At 44.7% G+C, this 16,243-nt stretch overlaps 1 protein-coding gene across 3 annotated transcripts; it reads right to left on the reverse strand.

Moving 5' to 3' along the window:
- Nucleotides 1-2,551: 2,551 nt before the first annotated feature.
- On the reverse strand, nt 2,552-7,199 carry PRF1 (perforin 1). Of its 3 annotated transcripts, XM_074339550.1 has the most exons (4): nt 7,065-7,186; nt 5,787-5,819; nt 5,088-5,630; nt 2,552-4,196 (listed from the first exon to the last, which is right to left on the reverse strand). In XM_074339550.1, exons 2-4 carry the CDS (start codon nt 5,804-5,806, stop codon nt 3,065-3,067), a joined length of 1,695 nt encoding a protein of 564 aa, XP_074195651.1. In that variant the 5' UTR covers nt 5,807-5,819; nt 7,065-7,186; the 3' UTR covers nt 2,552-3,064. The 3 variants fall into 3 exon arrangements, with proteins under 3 accessions (XP_074195651.1, XP_019567976.2, XP_074195650.1); XM_019712417.2 differs by lacking the exon at nt 5,787-5,819 and having other exon boundaries at nt 7,065-7,199; XM_074339549.1 differs by lacking the exon at nt 5,787-5,819 and having other exon boundaries at nt 5,088-5,703; nt 7,065-7,187.
- Nucleotides 7,200-16,243: the final 9,044 nt, after the last annotated feature.

The raw sequence follows: 16,243 nt of genomic DNA on the forward strand, positions 1-16,243 counted from the left end.
GGCCATATGTGCTTTCCTAGTTACAGGAGAGGTTGGGGAAGCAAGAATTGGGCATTTTCAGCTGCTGGGTTGGGGAGGTTGGTCTGCTTCCCACCAGGACTCATAGATGAGGTGTTTCCAGGGTCCCAGTAGGAAGCTGCCTCAGTCCATTCAGGCTGCTATAAACTGTAGAGGACGGGGTGGCTTATAGAAAACAGACAGTTATTCCTCCTATGTCGAGGCTGGAAGTCCAAGGTGAAGGTACCAACATATTCAGTGGGCCTACTTTCTGGTTCATAGATGGTGCCTTCTTGCTGTGTCCTCCATGGTGGAAGGGGTGACGGGTCTCTCCAGGGCCTCTTTCATAGGGGCAGTAATCCCACAGTCACTTCTCAAAGGCCACAACTCCTACCACCACCCTCTTGGGGACTATGATTTCAACATAGGAATTTTGGGGGGATACCAACCATCAAACCATAGCAGAAGCCAATGGCGTATTCAAATTATAACAATTTGAGGGGGCGTGTCTATGAAGGGCTTATTTACAAAGGAGTAGGGTCTGTAGGGTGGCACCAGGGGGAGTGAAATAACTCAAAATGAACAATGGCAGAGCTGTTGCCACCCTTAGGTCTGAAGGGATGAGGGGAGGGGGCAGTTGCTGGAATCCAGAAAGAAAGAAAGAGCCACACAGAATTCGCCGGGAGAGGAACAGGGACACAGCCAGCCCACGGTCACCTCACTGAGAGACACAGAGGGGAGGAAACGCCTAATCTCTGCTCTCTCCCCTCCCCACCCCCCACGAATCTCCTGCCCACTGACGGACATGCTCAGACAGATCAGCGTCCTGGGCCAGTGCAGGGCCAGCAGAGTGAAGGCAAGCCCTGGAGGGCCAATGGCAGATATCTGATAAAGTGTGGAATTTCCCAAACAAACCAGGGGCCTCACGTGTGACAAAGTACCCCAATGTCCACATGGAGTGACAAGAAGAACGTCATGTTGGGTCTTGAGTTTGGGCTGGGGGCTCCATAGCGGCCCCTCATCAAGTGTGGGCCATTCCTTCTCCTTGGTCATAGCCCATCTTTTCTCCCAAGAGCCCACTTTTGGAGACCTACTGGCCTCTCCAAAGCTGTGCTTGGAGTTGAGTGCCCAGGACTTGAAGAGACCTGGCTCTGCCATCGACTGCTGTAACCACACTTAAATTCCTTCCCCCAAAGGGCCTCACTTTTCCTATAAGTAAAACTGGAAAGGTTTTACTTTCAGTCATCTGGAAAGGAGATGACCTTTCAGCACCCCTTCCATAGCACGGACGTTGTAGAAAGGCTCATGGCCTCCTTCCAAACAGTTCTGAGAAGGGCGTAAAAAATAATAATAATAATAATAAATTGTCCTTTTGGAGAAACCAAGGCCCACGGAGCAAAGGGACTTGCTGGACCCTGACCATGTGGCTACTTGATCAAGTCTCCGTCCCACCTCTTGCCGGAGCTGTCCTCTTAGCCAAGCCTGCACTGCCCCTGCTTTCCCCGGATGGTATAGCCCCCACCCATGTTTATTTCCAGTTAGTGCAGCAGCCAGGGTGAAGTTTCATGATTTCTCTTGTGCTCTTGTTTGTGTGTGTGGCTGTGAACGGAAACATGTAAGAATGGTGGTTTCAAGCTGGCTTTTAGGGTTCAGCTGGTGCTTTCGCCCCACTTGGGGAGTCAAGGTCCATGTAATATTACTTCAGGACTTTTGAGCCTAGAGGTCCACACAAACCTCATGGGGCTTAATTTGAGTCAGGAGGGCTATGCTGAGCCCCTGACAATAGTCCTGCACATCCAAAACCCATGACATCGGAGGCCGCCCTGAATCTGCCACCCACTCAGTGGGACTGCTTTGAGGTCTGTATCTGAGGCACGTGAAACAAAAACCATTTCATTTTATATCAGACCCCAAGGCTCTGGGGTTTACTGCACACCAAGGCTAGGAGACCCTCCGTCACCACTTGTTGGAACCACTGCCCTCTTCCCTTAAATTGCGGGACCGGGGAGAGCTGTTCCGCCTGCCAAATAGGTCTGTTGAAGTTAGTTTCCAAACTGATTGCTTCAGATTATGGCCCACATACGTTTTCTCTTCAGCTTGTACCATGTCTTCCCACATCGGTTTATTTTTACAAGGTGAAATGAATTGCTAGAAGTCAAGCTTGGATTTCTGGTTACTTTAAGAATCTGGGAGACCTGGCAGCCCTGGGCTCACAGTCTTGCCTGGAAATGTTTGGCTGGTGCACAGCTACAGACCCTGTAGGTAAGACATGCGGCCTTCAGTCCACCATTGTCCCCACTCTCCATTGTCCCCTAGCTGGGAGCTGAATGTCCGTTGCCATTTATCACCGAATTTATGGTTCTTGAATCAGAGGGTTATGAGCAAAGTAAAATATTTTGGGTCCCCCCATTTCCAACAAAAGTGGTTTATTTCTATTGCCTGCCTGTCCCTGGGGTGAACCACCTGTCCTGTTGTATAGGGTTGCTAGAGTAGCAGTTTATTTCCAGGGCTGTATTTGGTCCCAGCCTCTCCTCTGCCACAACAACCACCATCGTAGTTACCATCACATCACATTTATTGGTCCTCTGTCCGGTTGTGTACACAGTGAGAGACGCAAGATAGCCCTTAGTTTATCTGAGGGGCACAACTTGGGCAAAGAAGACAGAGCAAACAGAGCAGCTGGGGGCAGAAATATCTAATACGATGAATTCACCATGCTAGAAAGGGCTGCAAGGGAGGGTCTTAAATGACACCAAGTATCCCAGGAGGCTGGGAACGGCCTCCTGGCCTTCTGCCCAGCTCCTGAGCTAAGCTGAGGCCTGTGTAGCAGTGACTGTACATCATGACTCAGTTCCAGCTCATTTCCTGGGCTCAAGAATAGCTGAGAACCAAGGCAGTTTGGATGAAGAGATTCAGGGCTGGCCTATAAATTCAGCCTGCCTCATTGGAAAAAAAAAGCCTCAGTTTTCCATCTGTCTAATGGGGATGTGAAGATAGATAGGCCCTGGCTACCTCTGTGAGAACTCCTTCAGTGTGGACATACTGGTCCTCTCAAGGCCCACTGTTTTCACCACACTGCTCCACTCCGGTTTCCTGGAGGCTCCCCCAGAAGCCCTTGGGGGGCGTACTCCAGACAGGTTTTCCCAGTCAGGTGAGGCAAACATTTAGCATGGTAGGAGAAGTTAAGGTGACCATGATTCAGCGGACAGTACGTCACCTGATGGAAGCCAGATATTACAGTCTCGTCACAGGTGCCGAGGAGGTCATCGTCCTGACCATTGTCTGCATCCCAGACCTGCACTCTCAGGGGCCTCGCTGTGGGCAGAAGCACATCCCCAAAATCCAGTCGTGTCATCCACTGGGGATTGTTATTGTTCCACACTGTACCTGTGCTCCGCTCCCGGCCTGCAAAGAAGATCTTCAAATAGGCATCTGTGGAAGTGATTACGTCTCCCCACAGACCTTTTGCCTGGAAGTTCATAACCTCCAGATGGGCCAGGCCCCTCTGCCGGGGACAGCAGTCCTGGTTGGTGACCGCTGAGCTGTGGCACATACACCGACAGGGGTCACGGGGGCTCTTCTGCTGCCCCGGGGGGCAGGGTCGGCTGCAGTCCCTCCAGCGTGCCCTGTGTGTCACATACTTGCTCACGGCCAGCCTCAGTGCCTCCTGCCGTGGGTCCTGGCTCTCCAAGAGCACATGCAGAGGCTCCAGGGTATAGTCCACCAGGTCGGGGCTGTCCTGCAGTGAGGCTACCCAGGTTGAGAACTGCTCGGGCCCAGCGTGGTTCCCAAACAGCAGGTCGTGCGTGGAGGTGTGGTGGCCGCCTACTACTTCAGAATAGCGTTCCCTGTAGGCCTGGTGGAAGGAAGTCCCCAACTTGTGCTGCTTCATCTTCTCCTCACAGGCCTTGCGTTGAGCTGAGATGCTGGCATGGCTGCCTATGCTGACCTCAGCCTCGACCTCCAGGCAGTCTGCTACTTCATCCGTTGTGAGCCCTTCCAAGGCCAGCTCACAGGTGCGCAGGGCGGTGAGGACCGAGATCCGGCCGCCAAGCTCCATGGAGCGGATAAAGTGAGTGCCGTAGTGGCTGATGAGCCTGAGGTAGCTGGGCTCTGTGGAGGTGTTGAAGTGGGGGGGCAGGGCCCTGATGGCCCTCTTGAAATCGGGGTTCAGTGGGGGAGAGTGTATCAGGTGAAAACTGTGGGGGAAAGTAAAAACATCAGTGGGCCCAGCAGTGGGTGATCTTTCCCTCACTCCATAACTCCCTCAAGATTGCCCAACGTCACATGTAACCGGCAGAACTAGAAGCTAAACCCAGGAAACCCACTCTATCTGTAGCCCCTCAGTGACCTAGCTACTTTGGATAGGCATTTTTGCTTTTCCTTTTCAAAATAAAAGTTTTTTCTCTCTTTTTCGCTTTATAATGATAAAAGCGATGATTCTGAACTGGTGGTATCCCTCTAGCTTTGGAACCTAGTCCTGTGGCTTTCGTCTGTCTGTCTCCTGGATTGGACCTATATATGTGGGCCCCTGACAGCTCTGGTCACGCAGGCAGGAAGCGCCCTGTCTCCCTATAGAGGCAACGTGGCCTCCCAGTGTGAGAAATCAGGGCAGGTCATGGAGACCACGCATTTCTCAGGTGGGCGACCTAGATCCTTGAGAGCTGGGGGCGTGACGACTCCTGCTCCACACTGTAGGACTAATTCCCCGCACAGAGCTTGTCAAGGCAGGCACAAATAGTGGCTGAGTGGATGAAAGAGGCCCAGGGATGGGAAGGATGCAGCCAGGTCTCCTGCCCACAGAAGACTGGCAATGCCCAGGAAAGAGGGGATTGGGCAATCAGTAAGCTTGAAAGTACCATGACGGTCTCTCAGCATGCCCTTGCTCGCTTCCCCTCCACCTGTTCGCTCTATGGGCTCGAGATCGGCCATAGGGCACTGGACCTCCTGGTGTGTGAGAACCAGGACTGAAGTTTCCTTGGATCGAAGCAGCCTCTGCATCCCCATCCTGCCATTCCACAGCTTCCAGACCACCCTGAGTTCAAGACCCCCTTTTTCAATATCCCTCTGCCCCCGCCCCCAGTGCTTACCGGTAGAAACGACACTCCACCACGTCAGTATTGAAGCTGTATTTGTCCTGGTGGGTTTTATCGGCTGCAAAGTTGGCTACCTTGGAGTGCGAGCCGGCCACTGCTACACGCTGACTGGTGCTGGGATGGGGATTTACTTCCAGTCCCACACGCCAGTCATTGCGGATGCTGCTGGCCGCCTGCCCAGCCACGGCCTCTGTGGAGCTGGCCTTGGCACTGGCCACATGACGCTGGCAGCCTGAGCCCTGGGCACGCCAGTCAGTAAGTGCCAGGGGTAAGCGCTGGGGGGCACCCCCTTGCAGGGCATTGCGGCAGAGGGTGCAGGTGCCGTCCGGCCTCAGGTAGCGCAGTGTGTCCACTAGGAAATAGCCTGAGCGCTTGAGACTGGTCACATCCACACCTTCCCCTGCCAACCCTGAGCCCGGCACGAACTTGCGAACACGTCGGCACTCGGAGCGTGCAGCAGTGTAGCAGGGGGCAGGGGCGGGCGTGGGTAACAGCAGGAGGAGGATGCCGAAGAGGAGCACACGAGTGGCCATGGAGCTGTGGAGACAACCGGCGTGTGGGCTCTGGGAAGCAGGGGGCAGAGGCGGAGGGTGGCCGACCCCTCCCCCAGCTGTGGATGATCAGGGCATAGAATAGGGAGAAATGAGACAGCTCTTGTCATTGAATATTAGAGATGAAATGGCGCCTACAAACCTGATCCACTCCCTCCACATTGTACAGATGGACCTAGAGAGGGGAAGTGACATAGCCTCAGGTCACACAGCCACGAGGAGCCCCTTGCTAGGATTTTGCTATTTAAGGCCTAATGGAGATCGAGGATCAATCCTGGGACCACAGTGGCTGCTGGTGGGGAGGGGACTCTGTGCACAGAGGAGGGGAAGGGAGAGTAGCCATAGATTTGGGAAGGGAACTCGGGACTCTAGAGAAGGCTGGATTCTATAGAAGTGCCATTCGTGACCCCAGCACAAGCTTTCCCCTCCCTACCTCTCTCATTCTTTCTCTTGTCCCTCTTCCCCCGCCCACTAAGCAGTTAAGAGAAATGGAAAAGAAATGAGGCTGTGCAGCACCCTTATTCTCCCCATTTTCCCTTTGGGGCCCTCTTTGTGAGCCTCAGGGAAGAACATCAGCCTGAATTCTAGAGTAAAAGCTGTCCACATGCTTATGTCCTTAGATCCTGTGTGGGAGGGGCCTTTGAGTTTGCTCTCCAGGTCCCCTGATGCCCAACTCTCCTCTATGGCATCCTCTGCCATGCTCTGTGGAATTCTGGCATGACTGCAAGCTACCTATTGCCTACTATTGGACAACAATTAGAAGGGTCTTCCTCATTCTGAGGTGGCTCTGGAGTCTCACCTGGCCTGCTTATGATCTGGAATCTCCTCTCTACCCTTATCCAAACTGAGCTTCTTGGAGGCCTTTCCCCTCCTGCCAGGGCCCGCAGCTTCTCTGAGACACAGGGGATTATGGGAGCAGGAACTTCCCCTGCGGGAGCCTTCCGTGCTCTACCCACAGGAGTGACTTGAGTGGTGGAGTTCCAGGCAAGAGGGCAGGCCCCAGGGAGGTAAATAGGAGAAAGGGAGTCTTTCAAAGGCCGTCAGATGATCCCACGTAGGAGGCCAGCACAGTTTATATCCTTAATCTAAGGAGCTCAGCCTTCATCGTGGCCCTCAGCCTGTTATCTCTCTGGAAGCCTGTTTCCAGCTTTCTTAGAGGCTTTCACTGTCAGTGTTTGAAGGGGGCTCAGGGCTGTATTCTAACCTCTTCATTCTGCATATGAGGAAACTTAAGCTCGGAGTCAGCCTGAGGTGGCCCAGCGAGTTAGTGACGGAGCACAGTGTGGGACCTAAGTCGCTTGTCTTTCGGGTCACAGCACTTCCTGCTCTGTCAGTCTCTTCTTCCGAAGGAGCAGCGGCACTCCCGCCCAGGCACTCCCAGCCTCCCTGACACCCTCCCTGACCCCTGTTTCCTCCGTACCTGAAGTCCTATGTTGAGATGCTCCTATACAGACACCCTCTCTCCCCATGGAAGGCTCCTGAAATGGTGGTGTGAGCCCTCCAGGCAGGCTCACCACACAGCTTATTACCAGGCCACCGTTCATGTCACTTCTGTTTCCTGCCCTGCCCCCAAATTGTGGTCACAGGTCCCCTTCACCCTCCCTCCTCCCCTAGCACCCACCCTGTCCTCACCTCTTCATCCGGCCCTGCTGACAGCCCTCAGGAAACAAACCACGAGGGCCAGCAGCTCACCCTTCAAGTAGAGTAGACTGAGCTGTGGAGGCCTGAGGCAAACAGTGAGGCTTAATGCGGACAAGGCACAGGGTCCTGAAAACTTTGAGATTCACCTTTGGTATGATAAACACACCAGCAGGGGCAATTTCCTTACTTCTGACCCACAGCATCACATTTGTGAGACAGAAGAGCCGCACAGAGGAGGAGCTTCCAGCACAGGCTTGGGAGCCAGGCGGTCTGGGTTTGGGCCACCTTGCTTGTATACTGGCTGTGTGGCCCCGAACCTTCTTCAGCCTCGCTGTGCCTCAGTTTCCTCAACTAAAAATGAGGATAACAATAGTGTAGATCCCATAGGTTGTGAAGATTTGGGGAGTTACTATGTGTGACATTCTTGGCCCTCAGCCAGTGTTAATACCTCCTCGAGCAGTGGGGGGAAAATCAATGTTGTTCAAACCTCTGTGCCCACACCTATATCCCAGCCAAGCCCAGGCTCTGAACCCCAAACGTACCCCAGGACAGGGTCTCCTGCTCCCCCCTTTGTGAGGAGAACCAGTGGTCACGTTGGTCCCGTCTCCTCCTCGGCCCTGGCCTGTGTTTGCAGCCACAGGGTGGGAGGGTGGGCATCTATGGGACCCTGCTGGGGAGAGAGATTTGGGTGGGACCAGAGGCCCAGGGTCTTCACCCTTTGTCTTACTGAGGTCAGGGTAGGTGAGTTTTCCATGGGTTGATTGACTCACACGGCAAACTCTGGTCTGAGGTGGGGTCACACTTGTCTGAAGTGGGGTCACACTGGGCTGAGGTGGAGAGAGCTGGGTAAGTGGGTCACTGTTTTCATGATGTTACCCTCCTACTGGCTAGGTGACGGGAACAAATAGCCGCAGACCCTAGACCACGTGTGACACCATGGGATGGCTCATCTCTTGAGTTTATGTCCCCTCTTGTATCCCCTGCTCTTACGGGAAGAGGGGCTTACATTGCCTTCTCAGAACTGACCCCAACTCCTCCCCGCAGAGTCCCCGTTCTCTCCCAGAAATTGCAGCTTCCTGACCCTCTTCTAGCTCCTGCTCGTGGCTTGACTCATAAGCCCAGGCCGTGAGAGTTTAGTTCTGACCGTACTCAGAAGACCCGTGTAAGGTGCTTGGAAACTGCGAAAAATCTGTAGGAAGAGAAAGGTGAGGTAGCGGGAGCAGGTTCTAATGCCAGCTTTCCTGGGAAGTTGTGTGACTCTTGGCAGTCGAGTTTAAACCCCTTTCTAAGTGAGTTTCCTCCTCTGTGAAATCGAAGGGAGGACTTTAGGATTTCTAAGAATCCTTAGATTCTGAATGATGAAAAATGCAGTTAGCAGGTTTTGTGGGATGTGTGAAGTGAGACGCTCCTGGCTAGTGTCCAGGGGACGCTGCTGGAGAGTGGTCCTTAAGGAGCTGTGATGATATCGAGGTTTGCAAGGACAGTTTTTGGCCTCTGTAACCGATGACAGCTGTCTTCTCTAGTTGAAACTTAGAGCTTGAAATGTACTTTAAACACAGTTTTTCCTCAGAGACATAGTTTCAATTGCCAGATACCATCTATATGGTTTATTACTAACAACTTTGTTGAAATGCAATTCATACATTTAACGTGTACAATTCAGTGGTTTTTAGTATATTCAGAGTTATGCACCCATCACCACAACCAATTTTAAAACAATTGCATCACTCACCAAAGAAACCCTGTACTCATTAGCAGTCACTGCTCATTTCTCCCAACACTAATCTATTCTCTGTCTCTATGGGTTTTCCTATTTTGGACATTTCATATTAATTGAATCATACAAGATGTGACGTTTTATGTCTGGCTTATTCCACATAACGTAAATATTTTCAAGGTTCATCCACATTGGAGCATGTATCAGTACTTCATTCCTTTTCGTGACTGAATAATGTTCCATTGTATGGATACACCACATTTTATTTATCTATTTATCAGTTGATGTACTTTTCAGTTGTTTTCACTTTCTGGCTATTATTTGTCTTGGGTATATACTAAAGAGTGGAAGTACTAGGTCATATGGTAACATTTTTAGGAACTGCTTTCCTATGTGGCTGCACCATTTTACATGCCCACTAGCAGTATATGAGGGTTCCAGTTTCCCCATATCCTACATATTACCTGACTTTTTGATTATAGCCATTCTCGTGTGTGTGTGAAGTACTATCTCATTGTGGTTTTGATTTGGATTTCCTTAGTGGCTAATCATGGTGAGCTTCTTGTCATTGTATATCAGTCATTTGTGTATCTTCTTTGGAGAAATGTCTATTCAAGTCCTTTGCCTATTTTTGAATTGTGTTATTTGTCTTTTTATTGTTGATTTATAATAGATCTTTATATATTTTGGATTCTACACCCTTATCAGATATACAATTGCACATATTTTCTCCTATCCGGTGAGTTGTCTTTTACTCTCTTGATGGTATCCTTTGAAGCACAAAAGTTTTTAATTTTGAAGAAGTCCAATTTATCTATTTTTTCTTTTATTGTTTTTGCTTTTCTAAAAAGTCTTTACCTAACCTAAGATCATGAAGATTTACTCCTATAATTTCTTCTAAGGGTATTAATAGTTTTAGCTCTTACATTTAGGTCTATCATCCACTTGAAGTTTACTTTTGTGTATGGAAAGGGATCCAACTTAATTCTTTTGTATGTGAGTAATTTATATATATATATACACACATACACACACACTCATTTATATATATATATATATATATATATATATATATATATATATATATATATATACATTTAAGGTTGTGAAATCTTTACTCTTGACAGAAAAGCTCCATGGATACCCTATGTAGAATACATGAGGAAAATCCTGACTGCATCCACTTAGTACACTCTATACCTACTACATAAACTGCAGACATGAACTGTAATCAGAGGTCCTTTAACAAAACAAGTGTTTAGATTGTAATTATCGTGTATATTTTAGAGAGCCAAAATGCAGTCACAGCTGTTGTCCCCTTCATCCTGTGATCATTCTTTGTCCCCATTCTTTACAGATTTGTGAATCTTTGGAGTTCTTCACCCCTCCAATGTGTTACCCAGCGTTATGCTTGAGTTTTCACATTTAGTCTCATGAAATGAGTTGAAGAGTTTTCCCTCTTTTTCCATTTTGTGGCAGAGTTTGTAGAAAGTTGGCAGTCAGTTTTTGTAGTTGGGTAGATTTTTAACTACTGAGTCCATGTTATAGCTCTATGCAGGTTTTCTGGCTTGTTTTCTGGTATCAGTTTTTGGCAAATTATATTTTTCTAGGGAGTCTTCCAGTCTGTCTAAAATTTCACACATGTCGGCATGAAGTTATTTGTAACAGTCTCTCTCTTTCTCTTTTAAAAATAATCTTTCTGAATCAATCGGTAGTGAAATCCCCTTCTTTACAGACTTTTAAATTATGCTTTTCTCTTTATTCTAGATCAGTCTTGCTAAAAAATTTTGTATATTTTATTAATTTTCTCAAGAAACATGCTCTTGGCTTTATTGATCCTCTTTATTGTATCATTATTTTCCATTTTATTAATTTCATTCTTATCTTTTCATTTCCTTCTTTTTGTGTTCTTTGGGTTTCTTCTATTGTTTTTCTAACTTCTTGAGTTGAATCCTTAGCTCAAGTAATTTTCAGTCATTCATTCTTTTAGTTTTTTTAATTGATTTATAATTGTGTCTTTTGAATTCCTTCACCCATTTCACCCACCCCTATTTCCCACCTCTGGCAACCACCAATCTGTTCTCTGTATCAATGAGCTTGTTTTTTTTTTTTATCTTCTGTTTTTTTGTTTTAAGATTTCACATATAATGGAAATCATACAGTATTTGTTTTTTTCTGTCTGAGTTATTTCACTTAGCATAGTGCCCTCAAGTCCCATGTATGTTGTCACAAATAGCAAGATTTCCTTTTCTATGGCTGAATAATGTGTGTGTGTGTGTGTGTGTGTGTGTGTGTGTGTTCACATTTTCTTTATGTATTCATCCATTGGTGGACACTTAGGTTGTTTCCATATCTTGACTCTTATAAGTAATGCTGCAGTGAACATGGGGGTGTATATATCTTTTCGAGTTAATGTTTTCATTTTCTTTCACTAAATACTCAGAAGTAGAATTGCTGGATCAGTCTTTCTTTTTTAATGTGAATATTTAAGACTCTACATTTTTCTAAATATTATAAACTGCATCTCTAAAGTTTTGGTATAAAGTAGTTCATTGTTGCTTAGTTTCTTAGTATTTTCTAAATTTCCTTATGATTTTTCTTTAACCTGTGAGTTATCTTTTTAAGTATGGTTTTTACATAGGAAATGGAGTTTTAAATACTATCTGTTGGTTATTGATTTTCTACCATAGCTGCATTGTAGTCAGAACATGCTGTCTGTGTGACAACCATTCTTTGATGTATGCCGAAATTTTCTCTATGATTTACTAAATGTTTGTTTTGTAAATGTTCCTGTGTACTTGAGAAGAATATCTAATTTGCTAAATTTTGGGTGCATTTTTCTATGGTCAAATCTATGGTTTCTTAATATATTAATTACTGAGAGAATGATGTTAAAATCTCCCATTGTGAAGATAGATTATTGAAGATCTATAGATTTCTTCCTACAGCTAGAGTTCTGTCAACTTTTGCTTTATATTTTGAGGCTGTTTTATTAAGTTTAATATTGTTTTGTCTTCCTGGTGAATTGAACTCTATGTAGTAACACTTTTAATCCAAAATAATGCAATTTTGTCTCATATTAGTAGAGCTATCCCAACTTTTTCTTATTGTTACTATTATTTTTTAATTGTGGTAAAATACACATACCATAAAATTTACCATCTTAATCGTTTTTAAATGTATGGACTTTCTTTTGATTAGTATACCTTGGTGATCTTCTATCTTACTTTCAAACTCTCTGTTTTTATGTTTTAGGTGGGCCTCTGTTAAACATAATTAGTTAGATTTTGTTTTGTCATCCAATCTATTTATATAACCGTGCATTGCCTATTCACATTTTTTTTTTAGTTCATTGCAGTGACAATTGTTAGTAACGTTACATAGATATCAGATGTACAATTCTGTAATACATTATCTATATTTCACAATTGTGTGTTCACTGCCCAGAGTCAGTTTTCTTACCATCACCATATATTAGACCCCATTTACCCTCTTCTGGTGCCCCCTCCCCCATTACCCGCTGGTAACCCCTAAACTATTGTCTGTGTCTATGAGGTTTTTTTTCTTCATTTGTTTGTCTTGTTCTTTTGTTGTTTTCAGTTTTATATACCACATATCAGTGAAATCATATGGTTCTCTACTTCTTTCTGTCTGACTTATTTCGCTTAGCATTATAATCTCAAGATCCATCCATGTTGTCACAAATGGTATTATTTCATCTTTTCTTACTGCCGAATAGTATTCCATTGTGTATATATACCACAACTTCCTTATCCATTCATCTATCAAAGGACATTTGGGTTTTTTCCATGTCTTGGCCACCATGAATAAAGCTGCAAAGAACATTGGAGCACATGTGTCTTTATGGATAAATGTTTTCAGATTTTTTTGATAGATACCCAGGAGAGGGATTGCTTGATTATATGGTAATTCTATTCTTAATTTTTTTTTTTTAAAGATTTTATCGAGGAAGGGAAACAAGACTTTATTGGGGAACAGTGTGTAGTTCCAGGCCTCTTTTTTTTTTTTTCCAAGTCAAGTTGTTGTCCTTTCAATCTTAGTTGTGGAGGGTGCAGCTCAGCTCCAGGTCCAGTTACCGTTTATAGTTGCAGGGGGCACAGCCCACCATCCCTTGCGGGAGTCGAACCGGCAACCCTGTGGTTGAGAGGACACGCTCCAACCAACTGAGCCATCCGGGAGCTCAGTGGCAGCTCAGCTCAAGGTGCTGTGTTCAATCTTAGTTGCAGGGGGCGCTGCCCACCATCCTTTGTGGGAGTCGAGGAATCGAACTGGCAACCTTGTGGTTGAGAGCCCACTGGCCCATGTGGGAATCGAACCAGCAGCCTTCGGAGTTAGGAGCATGGAGCTTTAACTGCCTAAGCCACCAGGGTGGCCCTATTCTTAATTTTTTGAGGAACCTCCACACTGCCTTCCATAATGGCTGCACCAGTCTGCATTCCCACCAACAGTGTATGAGGGTTCCTTTTTCTCCACAGCCTCTCCAACACTTGTTACTATTTGTCTTGTTGATGATAGCCATTCTAACTGGGATGAGGTGATATCTCATTGTGGTTTTTATTTGCATTTCTCTGATGATTAGTGATGTTGAACATTTTTTCATATGTCTATTTGTCATTTGTATGTCTTCTTTGGAGAAATGTCTCTTCAGATCCTCTGCCCATTTTTCAATCGGGTTGTTTGTTTTTTTGTTATTGAGTTGAATGAGTTCCTTGTATATTTTGCATATTAGCCCCTTATCGGAGGCGCTCTTTGCAAAAATCTTCTCCCATTCAGTTGGTTGCCTCTTTATTTTGTCGATGGTTTCTTTTGCTGTGCAGAAGCTTTTAAGTTTGATAGAGTCCCATTTATTTATTTTAGCTGTTACTTCTCTTGCCTTTGGAGTCAAATTCATAAAATGCTCTTTGAACCCAAGGTCCATAAGTTTAGTACCTATGTTTTCTTCTATGCAGTTTATTGTTTTGGGTCTTATGTTTAAGTCTTTGATCCATTTTGAATTAATTTTGGTGCATGGTGACAGATAGCAGTCCAGTTTCATTCTTTTGCACGTGGCTTTCCAATTCTCCCAGAACCATTTATTGAAGAGGCTTCTTTTCTCCATTGTATATTTTTTGCTTCTTTGTCCAAAATTATCTGTCCGTATTTATGTGGGTTTATTTCTGGGCTCAATTCTATTCCATTCCATTGGTCTGTGTGTTTGTTTTTCTGCCAATACCATGCTGTTTTGATTATTGTTTCCCTGTAGTACAAGCTAAAGTCAGGGAGTGTGATACCTCCATTATTGTTCTTTTTTCTTAAGATTGCTTTGGTTATTCAGGGCCTTTTGTGGTTCTATACAAATCTGATGATTTTTTGTTCTATTTCTTTAAAAAATGCCATTGGGATTTTGACGGGGATTGCATTAAATCTGTATATTGCTTTTGGTAATATGGCCATTTTAACTATGTTGATTCTTCCAATCCATGAGCACGGAATGTCTTTCCATTTCTTTGTGTCTTCTTCAATTTCTTTTAAAAATGTCTTATAATTTTCAGCGTATAGGTCTTTCAACGTCCTTGGTTAAGTTTATTTCTAAGTATTTTACTCTTTTTGTTGCAATTGCAAAAGGAATTTTTAAATTTCTTTTTCTGAGATTTCATTGTTAGTATATAGGAATGTCATGGACTTTTGCATGTTGATTTTATACCCATTTTTGTTTATTGTTTCTAATAGCTTTTGGTGGAATCTCTAGGATTTTCTATATATAGCATCATGTCATCTGCAAAGAGTGACAATTTAGCTTCTTCTTTCCCAATTTGGATGCCTTATATTTCTTTCTCTTGCCTGATTGCTCTGGCAAGGACTTCCAACACTATATTGAAAAGCAGAGGTGATAGGGGACAGCCCTGTCCTGTTCCTGAACATAGAGCAAAGGGCTTCAGTTTTTCACCATTAATTATGAGCTTAGCTGAGGGCTTGTCATATATAGCCTTTATTATTTTAAGTTACTTTCCTTCTATATCTATTTTATTAAGTGTTTTAATCATAAATGATGTTGCATCTTGTCAAATGCTTTTTCTGCATTAATTGATATAATCATAAGACTTTTATCCTTTATTTTGTTTATGTGATGTATCACATTGATGGATTTGTGGATGTTGAACCATTCTTGTGCCCCTCCGATGAACCCCACTTGGTCGTGATGAATAATCTTTTTAATGCATTGTTGTATTCGATTTGCTAGAATTTTGTTTAGGATTTTTGCATCGGTATTCATCAGAGATTGGTCTGTAGTTTTCTTTTTTGTGTTATCCTTACTAGGTTTTTGTATCAGGGTATGTTGGCCTCACAAAATGAGTTAGGGAGTACTGTCACTTCAATTTTGGAAGCGTTTGAGTAGGACAGGTATTACTCTTTGAAGGTTTGGTAGAATTCACTAGTGAAGCCATCTGGTCCCAGACTTTTGCTTTTGGGAAGGTTTTAGATGACTGATTCAATTTCCTTACTGGTGATCAGTCTGTTTAGATTTTTCAGTTCTTCATGATTCAGCCCAGAAAGGCTATATGTTTCTAAGAACTTGCCCATTTCTTCTAGGTTATTGAATTTGGTGGCATATAGTCCTTCATAGTATTCTTGGATGATCCTTTGTATTTCTGTGGCATCCGTGATAACTTCCCCTCTTTCATTTCTGATTTTGTTTATTAGTGTCTTTTCTCGTTTTATCTTAGTGAGTCTAGAGAAGGATTTGTCAATTTTGTTAATCTTTTCAAAGAAGCCGCTATTTGTCACATTATTTTTTTCTATTGTCTTTTTGTTCTCTATTTCATTTAGTTCTGCTCTGATTTTTGTTATTTCCTTTCTTCTGCTGATGTTGGGTTTCATTTGTTTTTATAGTTCTTTAAGGTGTAACATGAGGTTATTTTTCTTGTTTTTTGAGATAGGCCTGTAATGATATAAATTTCCCTCTTAAAACTGCTTTTGCTGCATCCCCAAAATTTTGATAGGATGTATTTTTATTCTCATTTGTTTCTATGTATCTTTTGATCTCTCCTCTTATTTCTTCTTTGATCAGGGTCGTTCTTTAAAAGTATGTTGTTAAATCTCCACATATTTGTGTTTTATCCTGCTTTCTTTTTGCAGTTGGTATCCAATTTCAAAGCCTTGTGATCAGAGAATATGCTTGATATGATTTCAATCTTCTTAAATTTGCTGAGGCTAGTGTTATGTCCCAATATATGGTCTAT

The sequence above is a fragment of the Rhinolophus sinicus genome, linkage group LG07 (genome assembly GCF_036562045.2).
Source record: "Rhinolophus sinicus isolate RSC01 linkage group LG07, ASM3656204v1, whole genome shotgun sequence".
In the NCBI taxonomy this organism is placed as follows: domain Eukaryota; kingdom Metazoa; phylum Chordata; class Mammalia; order Chiroptera; family Rhinolophidae; genus Rhinolophus; species Rhinolophus sinicus.